Source organism: Simochromis diagramma, unplaced genomic scaffold (assembly GCF_900408965.1).
Source record: "Simochromis diagramma unplaced genomic scaffold, fSimDia1.1 OVJJ01000208.1, whole genome shotgun sequence".
NCBI lineage: Eukaryota > Metazoa > Chordata > Actinopteri > Cichliformes > Cichlidae > Simochromis > Simochromis diagramma.
The window spans coordinates 3,952,044-3,974,514 of NW_024386789.1; the positions used below are offsets into that span (position 1 = coordinate 3,952,044).

The 22,471-nt window shown below is 40.7% G+C and overlaps 1 protein-coding gene across 1 annotated transcript; it reads left to right on the forward strand.

Moving 5' to 3' along the window:
- Positions 1 to 10,902: 10,902 nt before the first annotated feature.
- On the forward strand, positions 10,903 to 22,213 carry lrrc4bb (leucine rich repeat containing 4Bb). The gene is made up of 3 exons (XM_040023520.1): positions 10,903 to 11,544; positions 15,501 to 16,101; positions 16,219 to 22,213. Exons 2-3 carry the CDS (start codon positions 15,859 to 15,861, stop codon positions 18,193 to 18,195), a joined length of 2,220 nt encoding a protein of 739 aa, XP_039879454.1. The 5' UTR covers positions 10,903 to 11,544; positions 15,501 to 15,858; the 3' UTR covers positions 18,196 to 22,213.
- Positions 22,214 to 22,471: the final 258 nt, after the last annotated feature.

Genomic DNA, 22,471 nt, shown 5'->3' on the forward strand with positions numbered 1-22,471 from the left:
CACCAGAAAACACGAGAGTAAAAATATCTTTAAATATCTATAATTTAACACTTCAAGATCCAGCAAGCTTTGCTCTTCCTGTTGGACCAATCACAGCACTGGTTCAATCTCTTCTGATGCGGTTAAATTTAAACACACTGAACACAGTTGGTTTTTTTTCCCCATTTTTTTATGGTTCATGACCTTAAAACTGTATCCAGTCAGCAGAGAATCATTCGAGTGTTCAGAAGGTTGGATAAAATCAACTCTCTAAATGTCCCAATGTGAGAATTTACCTCACACTCCATTACTGGGAAAATTAATCACCACCTACTAATAATCAGTTTCACTTTTAAGTTAAAAAAGGACTATGTGAGACTGATGTCTTATAACTATTCTGGTCTTCATTCATTTGATAAAGCATGATCCAACTTGTCATGCCATCTGAACTTTCGTGTTGTGTCCTGAATTCCCAATTAAAAGTTTCCTTACATTAGCACAAACTGGCTGTAGGGGTGGGCAGATTGATCCAAATATTGATACTATTGATACCAACGCTGATATTTGTATCAGCTCGATACTAGCACGAGTGGATCGATACTTTGTATCCATCCTCTAAGTTAAGTATGTAGCCTTTTTGTGTTGACTGCCAGGCCTATTTTATTTATAGCCTATAGCACACTGTAAAAACAGAAGTTGACCCACACACATTTACATTTCAGGTCTCAACAAACAAATAAACCCTACTTTCAAAATACATGAAAAGCTGAAAAGGTGTTTTTTAATGTGTTAACTAATTATTGTGAAAAGCCAAACTCACAGTGATTTAGTGATCATTAAAATGTGTTCAGAATTTGCAAATTCATGATGATTTATGTCATAAATCATAACAACTGCTCTCTCATACATAAGCTGCCTTCATAGGTTAAAAGTATCGGTATCGATATTGGTATCAACAATACTGTCCCTGTATTTACTTGGTATGGGATCGATACCAATATTTGCAATATGACACATGTTGTAAGACTGGACTTTCTGTGGTCTCAGGGCCTCTTTGGACTGGTTTAGTTGTCCACTTTGCTCCTTGTATTGTTTCCCAGCTTCTATATCAGTAGTCTTGTTCCTGATCTTGTTAGACCTCCCCTCTCCTTGTAGCAGAAGGAGGCATTAAAGCATCGTTGTGTGGTCATACACTTCCTGATGACAAAAACAAATGCAGACAAGCTCACAGTGGAAAAAGAAGAGGATGAAAGCTCCCCGGACTGCAGAGACGCATGGGGAGGAGTTGAGGTGTCACAGTGGTGCTCCTGCGGGTGTCTGCGCCCAATCTGAGAAGCCTCTGATTAAAGAATGATTTATAGGGGCTGGTTGGAGAGACCCGCTTAGCAATCCGTCTAGTGAATGAGATTTTTCCTCAGGAAGAGGGCGGGTAAATCAAACCTCGGGGCGAGAAGCCTGCTATGCTCAGCGATGGGGCGCAGTGATTAAATGTTATAATCACCTCTGCCGCGTGCACAGCTTGACTTTTCAGTGGAACAATCAAAAATATTGTTGAGGAAAATCAGTTTAACCTCAGTTTCATTTACTGAACATACGGTTTATCTTGTTCTAGCTCATTACAGAGAAGGACAACCTTTTTTTTGACTGATATAAACTATGACAGAAGTGCAATGTGGAACAATCTAGTCAGTGCCATTTTTTTAAGGAAAAAAAAAGATATGAAAGACCACCCGGGCTTTCCAGGAGCAAATTTAAAAGTGAGACATTCCCCTCCTTAGCCATTCAGTTTAACTAAGACTCATATTTAGATTTGAGATTCCAGAGAGAGCGGTGGGGGTGTCAGGCTTGACAGCGTGAGTCATGATCTATGTTTAGGGAATGAATGATGTGTCTGTAAATGCACAACATATTTCTTAAAGTGTTTGATTGTCTTTGGGAGCTCACTGAATACGGGTGCCAGTGACCACTCACTCCATCAGAGGCACGGCTCATTTGTCAGAGGCAAGCGAAGCCTGGAGGGAGGGTTCGTCGGCTTGTCCTGACTCCGATCAGACACTGGGGGAAGATACAGATGAGCCAGGCAACTTTATATTACAGATGGGTGAAGAATCACTCCCACAGTTTCCGTTCACACCCTCTTTGGAAAAAAAAGTGCACACACAGAACTGTTTTGTTAAGTGACAAACATGTAGTCACACAGTGTTGCTTGTATATCAGGAGGCCAATTAACAACATTTTTATCTTCTTTTTTAATATACGGCTTGAAAGGAAGGATTTATTCTTGACTTCAGACATGCAAATTGCCATTCTGAACACAGCTGAAGGACTGATTCCAGATTTTTAGCAGGTGGCATCATGCACTGCAACTGGTCCGGTGTATTTTTGTGTCTTCAAATTCCCTTCTTTTTCAACATGCCTTTTTTAGGGGTTAAAAAGGGCATCCAGTTTTCTCCAGCTGTCAAATATATAAGGATCACTGGATAACATTTCTACATGACATCTATTTCCTTTCAGCATGCCCAGCAATGACACAACACTGACATCTGCCGGCCACACTTTGGCATTACAAAGTGCGCCATAACAGATAAGATCGCAAGTGAAAACGAAAGCAAGTCCTCAGCGTCAGGTTCCTGTATCAGAGGCTAGCAGTGAACGGAAGAACAACAACATGAATAAAAGTAAGTTTAACTGCTTATATATATAATTTCTAATCAGAAATAGGTTACTACCACCAAGGAGCTTGAATAAATTGTTTTATAGAATATATGTGTGAAAGTGAAACTACAATACTGTGCAAAAGTCTTGGGCCTCCCCGTTTCTTTAAAAATTTGTTCCAAAGAGCTGTAATTTCATGTATTTTCTTTTTTGGTCTTAAGTGGCCTTAAGCCATAACTCTCTCTTTTGACGGTAGCTGCTTTTCACTCATTTTCAGTCCAGTCTTTGTAGCTGACCATTTGGAAAGCTTTGTTTATGCCACCTAACACCGACCTATTAGCATTAGCAAGCATTAACAAGGCACCTAACTCAAGAGATGTACTGGTGTTATGCCAACACATAAAGAAAGCGAAGCAAATAAAGTCACTGTATCTTGTTAATAGGTGCCTGTTCCAAAACACAGCATTTGTTCCCATTTTGTTAATTTAATCCTTGAAACACGCCAAAGATAACTCAGCTTAAACAGCATAAAATGGCATTTTTGCACCAACTATGTGACTGCCTAAAAACTTGTTACATGAGGAAATTGGACAAGTGGAGGACAAAAGAATATGCGGCAAAACCTATATACAACAGGAAGATGAACAGTATCTGAAAGTCATACCTTTAAAACAGGAAAAGAATCCAGCCAAGACCTGACACATGACCTGAGAGATCCATCTGGCTCCTCAGTTGTTCCATCTACTCTAAGGGAAATAGAGAAAAAAAAAGGCTGAGGTATGCTAAATTACTGAAGAACTGGACTGAAAATCAGCTGCAACAGGTCTAATGGAGTGATGAATCCAAATGTTACGCCCCTAGCAGTTGCCTGTGTGGGTGTGTCCTACCATCTCATGCCTTAGGTGCCATCTTTTTCTTTTGTACAGCTGACTCACATCAGCAACTAAAGGTATTTAAGCCCAGAGAAAGGTGATCTCTGGTGCCAGAGAGCTGTGTGTGTTTGGTGGTTGCAGCTAGTGAGCTGTATTTTGTGATTGCTTGCTCCTGCTCGGTGGAGAGGAGTGTGTTTGGTCACTAAACTGTTCTTTGCTTTTCAATTAACTTACCGATGCCTGAGTTTTTGTTTGTTTCCTTAAATGGTGATAGCGGCTTGCCCGTCTCTTTTAGTTGAGTTATAAATAGAAACTTTAATAAAACTCTTTAATTTAACAATTTTGCCCTCCGTCTCCTTTTTCTGACCCGGACACTTTTTGTTACTTTCCCTCATCACCTGGACCCCTTTTAGGGGAACGTAACACCAAATTTGAAATTTTTGGTTCAAATCATTATCAAATCATGGAGGAGGTCAGGAGGCAAGGCAAGTTTATTTATATAGCACAATTCAACAACAAGGTGATTCAAAGTGCTTTCCAGAGATATTAAAAAACAAAAACAAATAAAAAGCATGATTTAAAATTGAAAAGGAGGTGAAACGGTGAGTTGTATCTATTTATCTGTAAAGCATGGTGGAGGCTCTGTCATGATTTAGGGCTGCGTTTCAGCCCCTGGTGTTGGGGGTCTTGTCAAAATTGATGCAATTAGAATTGTAGAAAAGTGGCATCAGACTTTGATTCTCCATCTGGAAAGCACTGTTTTAAAACAGCTTCATTTTTCAGTACGACAATGATCCCAAACACTGCCAATGTAGTAAAAGCACATTAGAAAATACACTACTACAATACTCCAAAGAAAAATACACACTAGAACAGCATCTGTCATGGATTGGCCTCCCGAGAGCCTGGACCTCAACATTATTGAAGCAGTGTGGGATCATCTTGGCAGAGAACAGAAAAAAAGACAGAATCATCCAAAGAAGAGCTTTGAATGTCTTTCAAGAAGTCTGGAGAACTATTTAACTGTACAAATGAAGAGAAAGCTGACTAAGAGAGTTCAGACTTTGTTGCAGAATAACGGCGGTCATACCAAATATTGACTTTCAAGCTTGTTACAATTATATTTATGTATTGTATTTCCAGTTATCTTTGCCTATGTTACAGTAAATTCTGCCACTTATTTAATTTTTTCCTTGCTTTTACATTATTTCATCTTGGAAAGTGAAAAGTCATACAAAAGATTAAATTGCTAAGTATAAGAGTTGTGTGTACTTTTGAGACTCCCTGATCTCTGGGATCCTAGAGTAGAACAACAGGGCCGTGAATAATCTGAACTCTGATGCTATTCATTTTTTTCTTCCAACAGAAAAAGTAACAATTTATTCACATATTGATGGAGAGACGATGGGCTCTCATGAGAAATTTCTCAAAAAACTCTTCAAACGAGGAGCAATAAAAGTGGAGAAAGCTGATGATAGTGAGGCTGTTATTGTCTTCGTTCCCATTGTCAGTCGTTTTGAGACGGACATAAATTCAGCTTTATCAAACATCTCAGGTAAACACACCACAATCTATGATAAGTGTTTTGTTTGTTTTGGTCTTTTTTCTGCACGTTATCATTCGTGTTTTCTGTTTGTCTGTCTCAAAGTACCTAAAAAGGTGATCGTGGTGGCCTTGCATCACACCTATGACCCAAACTACACTGTGCCACATAACAGAAAGATGGACGACAAACTCGTTGTTAACTGTTTGTTTTATGAGAAGAAAGGACTTCTGTCATGTCCTTGCAACAAAAAGGCAAGGAAGATGGTCTGCGAAGAGGTAATTACACAAGTTACGTTGTTTTTTAAGCAAAAAGTGCTGGATACACAGATACAAATAAACATGGATTCATCTGGATTTGCATCATTTTTACATGTATTGGTCAACAATAATACAGACCAGACTATACTGGTATCTTCACACTGGCTCTGTGTGCCAGGTGGTCAGCATGTTGTTGTATGTTCACGCCCACAGGCAGAGGTGGAAACAGCAGTTTCCACCAGATGTTTTCTGTAATATGAGCCAAATAATCTAAGCTTGCATATAAGATCTTCCCATTTGGAATATTTGAACAGTGCCGTTGGATCAAAGTTCTGATATTCCAAATTACACATGTCCAATGGGAACACTCTCACTGCCTGCAGTAATTTCAGCAGTATTAGTTGTAGTTTAATTTACCCTGTACTAACTGCGATGCATTCATTATTTATTTATTTTTTGCAGCTGAACCTCCCAGGAAAACTCTGGCAAAACAGATCAAAACAAGATCCTCAAGAAAAGACCACAAAATCAGGAAAAAAAGAAAAGACAAAAAGTGAAAAAAAACAAAAATAATCTGCATAAAATTAAATAATTGCTTAGACACTTCCTCTAGGACTGACGTTTGTAAATTGCTTACTCAGCTTCGGTCCGCTTGTACTATATTATTAATGAGTCTGCATGAATTTAATTGCTCATTATTTATACTTTTTCCTTTCCATTGTGGCTGATCAATTAGCATATTTGTTGCTCTGTTACTGAACAAAACATTGTAGCTTGACTCGTGACACATTCTGCTCATTCAAATGTACAGAAAAGTTGCATCACTGTAGCCCTACCATGGCTTAATAAAGGAATTTTATGATCCAGGCTTAAACTGATTCTGTTGTCATCTATTAGACTTCCTCATTCACAGTACACAAGGCTAATGTCAACATGCTAGCATGTCCAAAAACATTAATAACTTCACTTTATAGGATTTAAGGTGGGACTTGACATGAGCTTTGTAACGTTACACCTGTTGGTTATAAATTTATGAAAATTGCTTTTAATTTTTTATTTATCTACAAAATTACAAAAGCAAATTTTCCAGTGTTTGCATTTCTATAGTCCATCCATTCGCTTCAGCTTATCCTTTTCAGGGTTGCGGGGGGTGCTGGAGCCAATCCCAGCTGTCATAGGGCGAGAGGCAGGGTACACCCTGGACAGGTCGCCAGTCTGTCACAGGGCTAACACACAAGGACAGACAACCATTCACACTCACTTGCACATTCACACCTAGTGGCAATTTGGATTATCCAATCAACCTATCCCCACAAGCTGCATGTCTTTGGATGGTGGGAGGAAGCCGGAGTACCCAGAGGGAACCCACGCAGACACGGGGAGAACATGCAAACTCCACACAGAAAGACCCCGGCCTGATGGTGGAATTGAACTCGGGACCCTCTTGCTGTGCGGCAACAGTGCTAACCACCGTGCTGCCTATTTCTATAGTAATATAGAATATTTAATCACCTGTTTCCTTCAATCACAATCACCCTGGCTGTGAATGCACCAGACTATCACCAGTTTCTACATCACATCAAAGTCCAGGGAGCTGACAGGAAAAGACAGACATATACATTGTCATGCCTGCTGTGTAATGTCTGGAAACGTCCAGGTTGCATTGCATGTGTAGATGTCTGCTTTTCTGGCTTGGGTTTCTGCAGCAGTGACTTTGCAGCCTTTGACTTCTCCTCCACTCTTCCCTTTGACTGAGGAAGCTTTAATGATAAAGATGTGTAGCGGAATAAGAATGACTTGCTGAAGTGTGCAACATTTGCCGAGGTACCGGCTTGGCACACGCAGGACACTGATATCCCCTGGGACATCTTGTAAATCATATGCTGATCTGTTTGATGGTCTTTGTGTGTTGCTGACTTTGTTGATTCACGGAGGCCTTGCATAGTAATAATCTGCTCGCGGAAGGTTAAAGCTCGGTATTCTCTCATGTATTGACCCAGATTTTTGGCAGGGTCTGTGGTTTATGTCATGATCTTTCTTGGCAATTTCATTCAGAGTCATTTTGCATTTTTAACATTTTACAGTCACTCTGCCAAATTTTCTTGACACAGCTCTTGAGACTTGCCTCAGGATTCTCTGTACCATGTTTCCTGCAATATATGGTCTATATCAAACCTCCAAGTGCATAGGCACATCTCTCAATGTGTGAAATGTTATGTTACATGAAATGGCAGGGACTCAAACTGAAAACAAACAAAGGAAGTTGACTTTATTTTTTCTTTATAAATTTGAAAGAATTTATAGCTGTATGCTTAAAGGTTGTGAGAGTTAGCACACTGATCAGGGATAGTACTGTTTTTTTTCAAACTTTGTGTATCTCAACCACTTTAGCTCCACCTATAGGTAGAAATCGGCCACACATGCAACATCTGATAATGTGCATGCATTTGGCAAGACAGGTATGACTGGATTCTCCAAGCAGACTTCATGGCATCCTATTATGACACTTTCTTCTTCTTCCATATTTTGACATTTTTTGCATTTTTAATTTTTTGCCAAACAAAAAGGGGGAGGGACGTTAAACCTTCTACTGTATGTGCCGATGGTCAGGCTGAAGGCCACGCATGGAATAAAGATATTTTTTAGCTATGCAAATGAATGAAATGTAGTACAAAATGTTGCTGGTAAACTCCTTAAAGGAAATCACTCATAACTCATAATGAATGGTAATTGCACTACACTCTGTTGCTCACAAGATGGCAGTTGAAGATGATGTTTTCTCTGAGTGGAGATCAGCTGGTGTTTAGGAGGCCAATATAAACAGAAGAAAACTCTTAAACTTGGTATTTTAGCAGTAAAGATAAAAAAGAGGAAAGAAATTAAGAAAATGCAAGTGTTTTACAAAGTGACAATGTTTAAGGAAAAAATAAAATAAACATAATAATTATCTTAAATAGGTTACAAATTATATTCATGGATGAAAATTAGTTGAAACCGGATGACTTGAACAAATATTTGGACCTAAACGTTGTGTCAGTATCCACCTTGATGTTAGCATCTTACACCCAAATTCACAAAACAATGACTGAAAAACAAACACACAAGTTTAACTTTCCTCTTTCAGTTAATCTTCTCGCCCTCGGTGAAGCTGTGGATTACTTCCTCCTTGGATTAGCGCGCACACTGCGGGCCCACATCTGCATACGAACGTGGCAGCACGCCAGCGCACATCCAAGTCCTCCAAATCATATGCACAAACACACTGTGTACAAACCAAAACTGAGTTCTCACAGACAGGAAGTGATGTCACTTCTTGTCTCCAAGGAGATGGAGGCAGTTGCTAAGATACTGTGACACCAGGATTTTTCTCTGTGTTTTTTTCTTTCCCTCTCCCTCTCCAGCACGCGCGCGCGCGCACACACACACACACACGCACGCACAGGGATATCGCCACGAATAAGTAGAAACTCTCTCGTATCGCTCTTATTCTCTGGCACCAGATGGCAATGAGCGCCAACTCAACTTTTTTTTCTTTCTTTCAATAAAATCTCTAAAAATAACTGAAATATAAGTTGGTTTAAAATTTCACTTGAATGCCGTTGGGACCACTAAACAGATCACCTGTGTGCTCCGACTGAACCAAACGTCAGAGGTGCTGCTCCAACAATTAGCAACATTTTTATTCTTCGCTTTGAACTACGTGCAATTACTCAGTCACCCACTTCCAGAGTGGCGAGGCCTGTCGCTCCTAAAACGATACAAGTGACTGATGTGTATCAGCACCCCTCCAAAGCTTCCACACAGTGTGAGCTGCAGCTCTCTAGTGCTATCAGCATGCCACATATGTCTTGGCAGTAGCATGTTGCTGCCAAATCCTCTTCACCCTCCCTTTCTCCTCCCCTGTGGCTCCTAACACAGCATTAAGAGTTTATGGGGTTTGGGTTGTATTAGAAATGCCATGTGCCCGTCTTCTGGATGGCGGGATTAGCTCTCTCTGCTGTATTTCGCGTCCGAGAGCCTTCCTGCACTGATGACACAAGCAATACAGCAATGAGCGTTTGTTCATTTACTGTGCACAAATGCATGTCCTTCTCCCTCTCTCCAGTCCACCGCTCCTACACACACGCTCAAGGGTGCCTGCGCACACACAAGCGTACTATACATGCATAAAGGGAATATCAGATACAATGTGCAATGACACAGTGAGGACATAGAGTAGAAAGTGGGGGGAAGAAGGAGAGCAAAGGCACAGGGTGGGTTTGGCAGGGGCGGCATGGAATCATTTTAAATGGTGCGGGGGATGGAAGGCGAAAAAGATGTACGGAGAGAGGAGCCGAGAGTGGTGGAAAAGCAGTGAAAGGCGTCCAGGGCTGGATGAGAGACGGAATATGGGCTAAGATTTTAACATGAATGAGAGGGAATGAGGGAAGAGGAAGAAAGAGGGAAAGGAGGAATATCCTCTGCACCACTGTGTGACTGGAAATTTAATAGAGGGAGAGAGATAGAGTGAGAAAAAGAGGGAAGGAGAGAGAGGTAGATGGGTGGGAGAGAGAGAGCCAGAGGAGGGGGAGGGTAGAGGAAGAGAGAGGCAAAAGGCACAGAGACCTCATTGCTGTGCAGCTTTCAGTAAAAGCTAGTGGTCGTGAACAATGCTCACTACGGCATTCACCGAGAGGGAGGGTAGGAGCAAAGGAAAGGGTGAGGGAGGGAAGGAAGGCGCGAGAGAGAGATGGAGGGAAAGAGAGAGTGCATATATCTCGGGGGTCTTTCTGAAGCATCACTGGCCTTTTCTGTCCTTTGACCTTTAGTGTGAGCTGAGACAGAGGAAAAGATGCACTGAGATTTATTTTTACCCACAAAGTAGTCTTTGGTAGTTGTAAAGCTGCAAAGGGGGCTTCTCTTCTTCTGTACTTCAGACACATGTGGACACATACATGACAATGCTCAATGGAGGGAAATCACTTATGAGCTAACATCTCTTTAACTGGCCACTTACTCGGTCATACTGTTCTCAATTCACTAATTACATTACGTTTCATGATGGGTAGCCAGCTGAATTGAAAACCTTAACAAAATATTTCACGTCTACATTTGCAAGGCTCAGATGTATGGTTTAATTCACGGTCAGGATCTTCACAGGCCTGCAGTGTATGTGTTCTACATGTTTGGGTGCTGACAGGAAGTAATAGTGCTGGTGGCTTCCTTATTTACAGCTTAAATCTAACAAGTCCAATACAGAAGCCTTTCAAGAGGGTGGGAAGGCTTGGAGTAAACACTCATATGCACAGTCTGCAGAAAGCAGGCCTCATTGATTTGCTAGATATAATCTTACAAAAACAAATGCTCTTGCTAGCTACGGGAACATTACAGAGTCTACAAAACTCTTTGAGTGAATCAGAAAGGTTTATTTCTGTTAATATTTGGTGGCTTTTAAAAGAAAGTGCCCATGAAATAATAATAAAATAATAATAATAAATGCTCAAAAATCTCACTTGATAGGGAGAAACGAACTGACTCAGGTTACCCTCCCGATCATACAGTGCTGCTGAGTCATATTAATAAATATGTGACTACACTGCTACTCATAACAAGCCCAGAGCTTAAGTTTCACCGGGGGATGTGAGACACAAAACACGCGGAAAGCAAACACGTGAAATATCTCTCATTTTGGAATCCGGCTCTGAACGTTCACTTTAATACACCCAAAGAAACGCAGCCACATCCACGGGTCGGTGCTCCTTCGTCTCTTCTCCTAATGCTGTCTTAGTCGGATTCAGACTGAAACATACGGAATGTGCGTAAAGAGCCGCTTATGCTGGACGCAAACTGCTCTGCCCAGCGGGCGCCGTCGCGTTTGCTACCTGCGTTCCTCTCCAAGGATGATAAGGCGCATCGATGCACTCGTCCCCGACCTCGTTCCTCCGTGCCATAATTATAACACCATTTTTTTCCTCGGCGATCCCGAAGCCGATCTCTGTTTTTTTCCGCGCGCACGCGTGTGTGTGGATTGTGTTCATCTTTAACCTGCCATCACTGTAGCCCCCCGCGTTGCGTTGGCGCTGCGGATCTAGCCTACAAGAACAAGAGCCAGCTCACAGCCGTGGAAACAAGCGAATCAATTTAGGGAAGAGCAGGAGAAAAAAAGAGGAGAGACTGATAGCGAGGTTGGGAAACTGACGATCGGAGAGGGGGAGAGAAAACATCGACCTCACGCCGCAGACGCCGAAACATTAAGGTAGGCTATTTTGGCTGTACAGGTAGAAGGGAGTGAAATGGCTGGCGTAATTATTACATTTGTTACCTAATCGAGAGTGATGCTGAAAACAGTCATGAGATGCCAAAGGAGGGGACAAGAAATTGAGTGTGGCAAAAAGCTGAGATGCATAACAATTTAAGCAAATAATTAACATGAGCACACAGTCCACGTCGATGCCAGTGGAATAAATCTGTGCTAGTTGCATTAAAAGGAATCGCTTCTACGCGCAAACCTATGTATTGCACATCTACACAGGTGATATTTCCCAGTCAGCAATGAACCTAAAGGTTATTTTGCGTGCAGTCGTGTTGTTATTCCGCCGAAGAGAGGATGGATGCAAGCCATTTTGTAATGCAGCATGTGCAGAATTAGGCCTATTCAGAATTTCAATTGCGTTCCCGAGAAGGTGCGCCGTAGTGAGCGCAGCTGCATAGATGAATAAGGCCATTCTGTTCAATTGTAGGAGATATTATGCTACAGGCTATATGATGAGGAGAGATTGCAGATCAGAGGTTGCGACTGCAGGGTAGAAAAACATGGGCAAGTTATGGGTTTTTGAGATGTGATGAAAAAAAATAAGAAAAATAGGGGGAAGAAGAAAAAAATACAACAACTTGCAATTGTTAAAAGTCTGAAGACGTTTGCCACGAGCTTGTCTTTTTTCCTCTCTCTCCCTCTCTCTAACAGTGGTTGATGTATCCATACTGGTGAAATGCGTCCCATCCATCCTACCCCAATTCCCACGTCCTGAATCAATCTGGTGTTGTCATAGTTACAGTAGATGATCTTGGCCCTGCTGCACCTGTGTCGCTTTGTGTTCATCTTGAGCATCTGTAAATACATGAGGTCTAATTGGGGCTTGTATTCAAAAAAGCAACCCACAGCCTCAGTTTTTATTGAAAACAACAGCACCACAATTTTTTTTTCCATTTTTCTGTTTTTTGGCCTCTTCATAAACCTTAATGACAGTTGTGGAGTGGAAGACATTGATACAATCAGGCACTCGCGATGATGTGATTGGTTTGTAGCAGTTGGTCAGCAGCTTTCAGCTAATTTGTCTTTTAACGAGTGAGCGATCTCTCAGGCCTGATCGAATAATCAATATCTACATCGTTGCAATCTGCTTTTGACACGAACACAAAGGGCTAAAATAAAAAAAAACAAAACAAAAAAAAACAAAGAGAGAGAGAGAGATTCATTTAAGTGAAATTGGCTTGAAGAATTTAATGTGGCCAGTGTTTCAGCTATGTCAAGAAGCCCTAGAAAACACATTTTGCACAAAGATCAGAAAGAAGGCCAACTGCGACAGGATCAGATGGGCCAAGATTCTAGAAATAAAGACCATCGCAGTGTATTTTGTAGCTCTCGAGCTCTCCTTTTGTCAAGAACTTAAAGATGGCAGGTGAAGTCAACAGGCATGTTTGCAGGTTCAAGGTCTCTCCCACAATACAGCTCTTTACAATACAATGTGGTGCTCTCCGCTGACTGGTTGCACCACCTCATTTAGTGACATTTCCCATATAATGCAACGAACAAATGCAGCTCAAGTGCTTAACTGTACTTAAGGGAAAAAATGCTGCATTAAACAACTTATTGATTACAAGGGCCAGCTGGTTTTTATTCAAGGGGAATGCATCTTTCCCTCAGTGATGCAATGAAGGAAGCAAGTTTGTTTTAACAAAAGGCTGTGTGTGGGGCCAAAACTTCACCATTAGCTTACATTTCTTTCTAGACTTCAAGTGTCATGAAAGTGGCTGGAGGAATTTGGAAATACTTTCCATCCAGCTGTGTTTATATGATACTTTGAACACCGCTCAATTTAAAAGGAAAAAAAGGGAGGAAAGAAAGGCATAGCACCACCATCACTGTGTGTTTTTAATGAAGTAGCAGCATATGAAACACTGGTACTTCTTTGGCCGGCTGAATATTAATGATGTTTTGCTTTGATGCTTTCATGAATCATTGCAACTATCAGACCTCTACTCTGAATCAGATACAATTCTGATGTCTAAGAGAGCCAGTCAGATTATTGAAATGCATAATTAGCTGTGAGATGGGGATGAGTGGGAGACTCTTCAAGGAAGGACAACAGTGTAAAGAGCACCATAATGAGGACTGGTGCAAAGGAGCTGCTTACTGTAATATTTAGGTTTATTTGTATTCACACGTCTACATTCATTAGCTTATCTGGGATGTACGTATGTGCTGTCATTTCTTTGTGTCAGTTACAGTTACGATGGTTGTAGATCTGGATGTGGGCATGTGTCGAAGAGAGAGAAAGAGACAGGGCGAGAGAGTCAGTGGGATGTGCAAAGCATCTGAAAAAAGTCTATTTTTAGCGTACATTCCCTTACGAGCTTTCTTAATAGCTGCTTTAACTTCTTCGAAGTATGTTTTAGATGAAAACCAATGTTGACCTGATCCTCAGACCTTGACCATTAAGATTCGTTGCAGATTTGTTCCTGCTGTTGTTATGCTGAAGGCCAAAGTTCAACCTTGTTCTGTCTCCTATGAACAGAATTCCAAAATTCAGCTTTGGCTTTTCTTACCGAGTGTGTTATAATAGCAAATACTGCAAGCATACACTATAAGCTTTGAGTTAAATGCATTTTGATTTAGACAGCAAAGGCGCTGTTTATCCATTTTGGACACAAAATGTTGATCAAGCTCAGCTAAACACAGTAATGTGGAATAGGGCACTGGACAGTAAAAACACAAGATGGTGAGTGAGCAGGTTGCCACAGCAACAGTGTTTCTAGGCGCATGCATCGTCGCTGCATAGGAGAGGAGATGCTAAGGACTGCCATGGAGCTGTTTCATAAAAAAAGAAAGAATAAACAGTTTATTACATTAATAAGAGATTCTTTTATTTTTTAAAATGCATCCAAGAGTTATTTTAAATGCCGTATCGATAGAGGTGACATTGTGTTTATATTAGTGTCTGGAAACAAGGATCTTTTATCATTTGTTCTCAGACATGACAGACTTGTGACTGCCAGAGTCATAGTGACGAGAATTATGTGCTTGAGAAAACAATGAGCACTTTCTCTTTCTAATCATTATAAGGGGAACAGCCCAAGCATTTCTAAATTTAGTGAGTCTGCTGATGCTCGCAGCCATTTCTGTTTCAAGATGTGTGTGTGTGTGACACTCGATTAACCAAAACAAGGCTTTTGAAAAACACAATGCACATTCAGGAATTCACCCCCCCCCCCCCCCCCCCCCCAAAAAAAAAAAAAAACCCCAAACAAACAGAAAAGCTTATTTTGCACCATTTTTTCCTCTTTCTGTATAATCCAGTTGTCATATTCATGTCTGGTTCATCAGTTTTAGTTGTTGGGGGAATCTTGTCCGATTTAGCGTGGCATATTGGGCACCGCATGTGCATTGCAGTAAAATGTCAAGAGTCAATAATCATTCCTTCATGTCTTAATTGCTAAACTACTGCATGCAGGCATCATTTGTTACCTCATTTGTAATGCCGTGCTGCTGATTCATGATGGATTGCATGAATTTCTGCATTAACCTTAGGGCCACATGGACTTGTAACTGCATACAACCACTTTGCATTCTTTGGGAATGTGAGAGTCTACCTCTGTCAGTGCGTATTTGGCTTGAAGAATGCCAGTATCATAAAGTGGATGCTGCAGCACTTGTGACCCAACTTGCAGTTTTAGAATTTTGTGTCCATTTCAGACCATGACCCTGATGTTAGGTTTAAACCTAAATGGCAGCTGACTCAGTGGTTGATAGACATGTCTTTAGAATAGAAAATTGTACCATTATTCCAGAGGAGATATTGGTGATATTTAGAGATTTTCAGTTCAGTTCTGCAAATAGTCGCATGTGTGTGCTAGGCTTGTAAAGTAAATCTTTCTGCACTGTGCACTCACTTGACCTCCTTCCTCTCTCTTCTTTTGTCTCTTCCCTTACAGGGAGAACCAACAGTCTCCATCGTGACAACACTTTCACAAGCAAATCCTCCCCTAAATTTGATTTCTCTTCTAATAATTGTCATGGGAAGAAAATGCAGAGTTCTCTAAAATGAAAAATTGAGAAAGCCCAAGTATTTGATTACCAAGGAACTATGAGCAAAAGCAAAGTAAGAATCTATTATTGATAAAGTCTTTAATATAGCATTGCACTTTTTCCTCAGTTTTTAAGTGGCTGCTTGAAGGAGCAAAAGAGAATCAGAGCATTAAATATGAACATCAAGATAAGCACCTAAAGTCGCTTGATTGGAGGTGACCTATCAACTTCTTAGCAATAGGGGTAGGTCATGACTCAGTTGCCATGCGTGTTGTCATGGTGACCAGTCCAGGTACCCCTTTCCCCCTCCTCTGGTTGGTCCAACTTTTGTTGTGGTTTCACAACCATGGACCTCAGCTGACAGAGGCAGCACCCCCGTGCCCCTCCCCTTGTATCTGCTCCAATCAGGCAAGCCGTGTCATCTGTACAAGGAGGAGTTTAGATCAAATCCCTGACAGTATTTCAGAGAACACAAGATACCTCAATCTACAAGAGAACTCAATTCAGGTAAATTTGGTTTCATCCACAAATGGAAAACACATTAAGACTTTAAAGATATATACCTTGAGGGCATTATGTTTAATTTTGCTACAATATGCCTCCCTTTTTTTGTTTCCACACTAGGTGATCAAGTCTGATACATTTAAGCATCTGCGACATTTGGAAATCCTCCAGCTCTCAAAGAACCACATCCGACAGATTGAGGTGGGAGCTTTTAATGGTCTTCCTAACCTCAATACACTGGAGCTTTTTGACAACCGTCTTACAGTGGTGCCATCCCAAGCTTTTGAGTATCTAAGCAAGCTAAGGGAACTATGGCTAAGAAACAACCCAATCGAGACGCTGCCGGCGTTTGCCTTTCATCGTGTTCCCTCTTTACGGCGTCTTGACCTAGGGGAACTCAGGAAGCTGGATTTCATCTCAGAGGCTGCCTTTGAAGGTCTGATAAACTTGCGCTTCTTGAATCTTGGCATGTGTGGCTTGAAGGACATACCTAACCTCACCCCATTAGTGCGACTAGAGGAGTTGGAGCTATCAGGGAACCAGCTCGGGATAGTCCGGCCTGGATCCTTCCAGGGTCTAGTTTCACTTCGCAAGCTGTGGCTAATGCACTCCAGAGTGTCAGTCATTGAACGCAATGCCTTTGATGACCTCAAAAACTTGGAGGAGCTGAACCTCTCTCACAATTCCCTGCATTCCCTGCCTCATGACCTCTTCACCCCTCTGCACCAGTTGGAGAGGGTACATCTAAACCATAACCCTTGGGTTTGTAACTGTGATGTTCTCTGGCTCAGCTGGTGGCTGAAAGAAACAGTTCCCAGCAACACCACTTGTTGTGCTCGCTGCCACGCACCCCCAGGTCTAAAGGGCAAGTACATTGGAGAACTAGACCAGAGCCACTTTACCTGCTATGCCCCAGTGATTGTTGAGCCACCCACTGACCTCAATGTCACTGAAGGCATGGCTGCTGAGCTGAAATGTCGTACTGGAACGTCAATGACCTCCGTGAACTGGTTCACTCCAAATGGCACGCTGATGACCCACGGATCATACCGAGTTAGGATCTCAGTGCTCCATGACGGAACACTGAACTTCACAAATGTGACCATGCAAGACACAGGACAGTACACTTGCATGGTAACCAACTCTGCTGGAAATACCACTGCATCCGCCGTTCTCAATGTATCTGCTTCAGACCCCAGCAACACCTACAGCTATTTCACCACCGTCACTGTGGAAACACTAGAGCCAAGAACAGACGAGGAGGAGTCTGCAAGACAGTATATTAACGAGACCTTCATAGATTTTCCTAATCCTACTGTCCACCAACCTGGTGTTACTATAACGCCTTCTCTCTCTTCTCTCTCCTCACTGTCTCCACGAATCAATAGAGCTCCTGAAAATACAGTGACTGAGCCCCCAGAACATGTAACTAACATTCCAGGCCTGGATGATGTAATGAAAACAACTAAGATCATCATTGGTTGCTTTGTGGCCATTACTTTCATGGCAGCAGTAATGTTGGTGGTCTTCTATAAACTCCGTAAGCAACACCAGCTACACAAGCACCACGGCCCAGCCAGAGCCATTGAAATTGTGAATGTAGAGGATGAGATCGGAGCCGGAGCAGGAAGTGGCATCTCAGGTGGTTCGACAATGAATTCTGGAACAGGTGGAGAAGGAACCCTACGGATACATCATCCAGAAATAGTCAACCTTCCCAACATTGGTCGTACCGATACGCTAAACCATTACTACAAGACACATCATTTTAACAACAATGTGATGGGTCTTAGTATTGGCACTGAAGGGATGGGGCCAGGAGGGATCCTGAGTAACAAGAGCCAGCAAGGTCAAGATATCCCTATCTCCTGTACCTCTGTCCCGATCTCAACATCCAACTTGCTCACCTCATCAGGCAACGGCACCAACACCATCCCCAGTTCGATGTCCCCACCACTGCCTATGTCTCTGCCCATGCCTACCATGGGCTTACATGGATCGATCAAGGGTTTCATGGGCCAAAGCCAGAATCCACAAATGGAACCTCTTCTTTTCAAGGGGAGTTCGAAGGAAAATGTACAAGAGACTCAAATCTAACAGCAAAAGTGAGAGTATCGAGTGAGAGTGAGTGAGAGAGAGTTGACGACAGACAGGGGATTGATCTTGGGTTTATGCGCAGAATGATTAGACACTAGAGTGCACTGACATTACACTAAGAAAGAGGATAGACTGAAACGGCAATACACAAACACATAGACTTATCTGTGACAGTGTACTGAGCCAAGGATTACCACAATGGCCCACTTGTGTTTGTAGTAACGATCATGGCCATGGAGATCAAGGAATGGACATTGCTACAATGTAAATCTGTGCCAAAGCAAATGTTTTTTGCAGTTTCTACAAGCTGTGTCCTCATAGGAAAAAAAAATAGCCTTTCAGAGTAATCAGTCCCCAAACCGTTGTTGGCCAGCAGAGTTGAAAGACACGCACAGCACTTGCCACACTGAAGACCAGAGATATTGCAGAATAAAATCCAAGAGACATTTTTCTTCCTCAAAAAACCACGAGCCACATTCTCTCTCTAGTGACTCAAAAGACTCCCTCAAGGTGAAAATTATGTAGGCATAAATAGATGGACAAAAGGGTACAGTGCAAACTACTGTGAAAAATCCACAAATTATATAAATATATTTTCATCTAAATATGTATCATTGCAGACTCTGATGCAGACATATTTTGGGGTGGATGTATAAGCTGGTATAGTTTGTTTCTTTGTGAATAATCAGGGGCGGCGATAGTTGAGGTTTGTTATGATATGTTTTAAGTTTGGCTACTTCTCAGAAACATAAGGGCTCAATTGCAACACTCATTGTGAATCTTTGAATTGGCTTTGTGGCATAAAGTCCATTTAGGTTGTATTACAGTAAATGCAGATCTCTGTTTGACAAACTTTTGTCTGTTGTTTCAGTAATAATCATTACAAACTTTTGTGTTCTGAAAGTGTATTATGTATTTTGTAAAAGCCAGCTTCTTGGTATTTGAATTGACAATTCTGATACTTAAATGCCAGCATCAATTAATGGTAAAAACAAACACGAACAGGTAATCCAATGCAATGACCTGTAAGGGTAAATTAAAGTGTTGACAATGTGTTATTTGAATCAGATCAGTAGCCAGATATTTGCTTTTAGACTGGAATTTGATATGATCTCCTTGCTCGTGGTTACCATAATCATGCCATGAAATGCTGTCATAAGGATGAGTCGACATCTATCTGCAGCAGCTTTCAAGAAGGGAGTGAACATCCATCTTAAGAAGATTGGAATGAAAGGAAATGTACAGTATATTAATAATAATAATGTCTGGTTGTATGACAATTGTAAGATCCACATTTTTAAAGTGTAACTTTCATATGTTAAATGCCATTTACGCTTCTTGCGTTTCAACTATGTATTTCTTTATTTTTGTTAGTTTGATATAATGTGTACAGTTGTCTAGCCATGTATCATTACGTGTGAAATAAATCAATCATATATTGGGTTGTATCGGGTCAATATGGCAACCACGCAGGTTAAGAGTGAGACATTGTGCAGTTCTCTGTGCTAAAACCTGGATTGAATGTATGGTTAGTGGTTTAGCCATTAGTCACCCTGGTAATGACACGTACTGTCTGTCCTGTTAACGCGGTCAGACAGGCTTTTAGCGACTTGCCTGTGGATGGGCTACACTTCTGGTTTTGGAAGATGAATGTTTTCATGATCTAATCCTTTAATGAAGGCGGGTTTGTCAAAAATTAGTCTTCGCCCATGGTAATTCTTCTGCTCTTGTGCTGACAAAGTTTGAAATGTGAACAGACAATTAAGGAAAAGTAATGTTTGTTGCAATTGAGCGCAAACTGGACAAGTAACCAGTTATTCCAGAGACAATGGAAAATCAGTGTTGACTGTAATGAAGGTCTAATTTTGCTGGGATGTGTATGTGTGTGTGTGTGTGTGTGTCCCTCAAAGCTACACATTGTATATGAGGTATTTTCTATTCAAAAGAAGGATTTTGCCATTAGCAATGAGCTCATGTGTTCTGGAAGAAGGCATAAAATGAAGTATTGATAGTAACAGTGATGATAATAAGAGTGATGCTGCTAGACAAAATCCAGAATCGGCTCTCACATTGTTATATCTGTGAAAGGAACATCTTCTAATGCTAGCAAGCTAAGGCATTTTTCAAGTATGCCTTGAACATGTGTATTGATTTTTTTGTAACTTGGATTGTCTAAACTGCAGCCATTTCTCTATTATTTCTCAACCTTATGTTATTATTTCTGGTCATAAATATAATTTATAAAAAAAAGCATAGTCAATGTAAATCTGCAACCTGTCCAACAGATTTAGAGGGCAGGATTTGACTGTATCCCCACAGAGACACAAAAAGAATATAAATTAATTCTAAAGACGTAACATATGGCTGCCCCCTTGATGTGCTACATTTGGTGCTCCGTCGTCAATTTCAAAGAGCATACTAGATACCTCCTTGTGTGCCGGGAATGAGGGTACATTTCTCCACGTTAACCGTGGAACAAATCTTTTACCTGAACATTACTGTAGCAATGTTTTATTATGATGATGATGACTCACCTAATCAGCATGGAAATGTTCCTTTCAAATCTCTGAGCATCCGTAAAACACGACATGCAAGGTTATCATCGTTATTATTAACGTTTGAAGGAAAGGCAGATGGCTTTTGTTGCATCTTAGTATTGTGGCTGCCATTGTACTCTGTGTTCGATGCTACTGCAGAGAAAGCTCATTCTCGTAATGTTCAGAACTATATGACCCCTTTTAATGAAGTTGACAAGCTTGAGACTGTACATACCGATCATCTGTACCTAACTGTATTATTGAGTTTGGCTACAGATGGAGTTCTGACATGTTTGTATCCTCTGCATCACCCATTGCTTACAATGGATGCTTCTGTCCAAGTGACATTTATTGGTTTGTTGGAGGCAAAACTCCTTAATGAAATGGATTATGGTATCTGAGACACCAAATTGTGAGACAAGAAAGTGGACTGACCTTTTGGTTCTTTAAAGGTAAGCTGTTCTGTTTGATAAAACAATATAAAAAAGATAGTCTGCTTTAAAAGATTTGAAAGAGAAATGTGCAAAACAACAGAACTTTTAGATTACTTTACACAAAAAAACTATATATAAAAATGTCATGTGTTTTCTTTTCTTTTTCTTTTGTGTTTTATTTCCAGTTGTTGGTTGTATCTTAGTATGTGGTATTATCAGTTTGGGCCTTTATGGATTGTCATTAAATGTCATTTTTTTCCCCTCAGAAATTCATCCAGGTACACAGTGTGACAGAAGAGTGTATTTCTTGAGTTATAGCAAAATCAACATGTGCAATATTTACACTTCAATGACTGTCATGCAGTGACTGAGAGGTATTTTATTTCGTTGTTTACTATTTGTGTGATTTCAGTTTTCTGCTTCCTGTAAGGATATAGTCTGTTATTAGAAACATACCACTTTCCTTTTTTGTTGTGATTTCATCCTACAGAACACAACCACAACTATTCTAAATATGAAATGCATTAACAAGTTTAAAATGACAAATGACCTTTCAAATAAGTTATTGCGTGAACTTTTATAATATAAAAGGAAAAATATGTCAAGTATAATTGTGTTTAAACTTTATTTTCTGACCTACTTTTTGTTTACTACACATGTTTGCTTTTTCGGAGGTTAATCAGGAAAGAGGAAATACTTTCAAAATAAGGTTTTGGATCAACACTATGGCTTGCCCCAGTCATGTTATAAAATAATTACATTTAGAAGTATCTTTTAGTACGGAAATGTAATTTTATTTCTTACAGAATTATAGCAAACATGGCTATATACACTTACTGGTCACTTTATTAGAGTTAGTACAGGCTGGGACCACCTTTTGTCTTCAGAACTGTTTTAATTCTTAATAGCATAGATTCAACAAGATGCTAAAAGCATTGCTCAGAGGTTTGGGTCCATATTGACATGATAACATCACACAGGTGATGATGATGTGAAACCACATTCCAAAACCTTGAAATTTGGGGACAGTGAACTCATTTTCATGTTCAAAAAAACGCTTTGAGATGATTTGAACTTTCTGATATGGCAGGTTATCCTGTTGAAAGCAGCATTATAAGATGGGTACACTGTGGTTATAATATGATGGGCATGATCAGCAGCAATACTCAGGTATCTTGTGATGTTTTTAAACAATGCTTAGTGTGTACTAAGGGTCCCAAGGTGTGACAAAGAATATCCCCCACACCATTATACCACCATGAGCAATGTCGTTTATGCCAAATTCAAACCCTATTATATTGATAT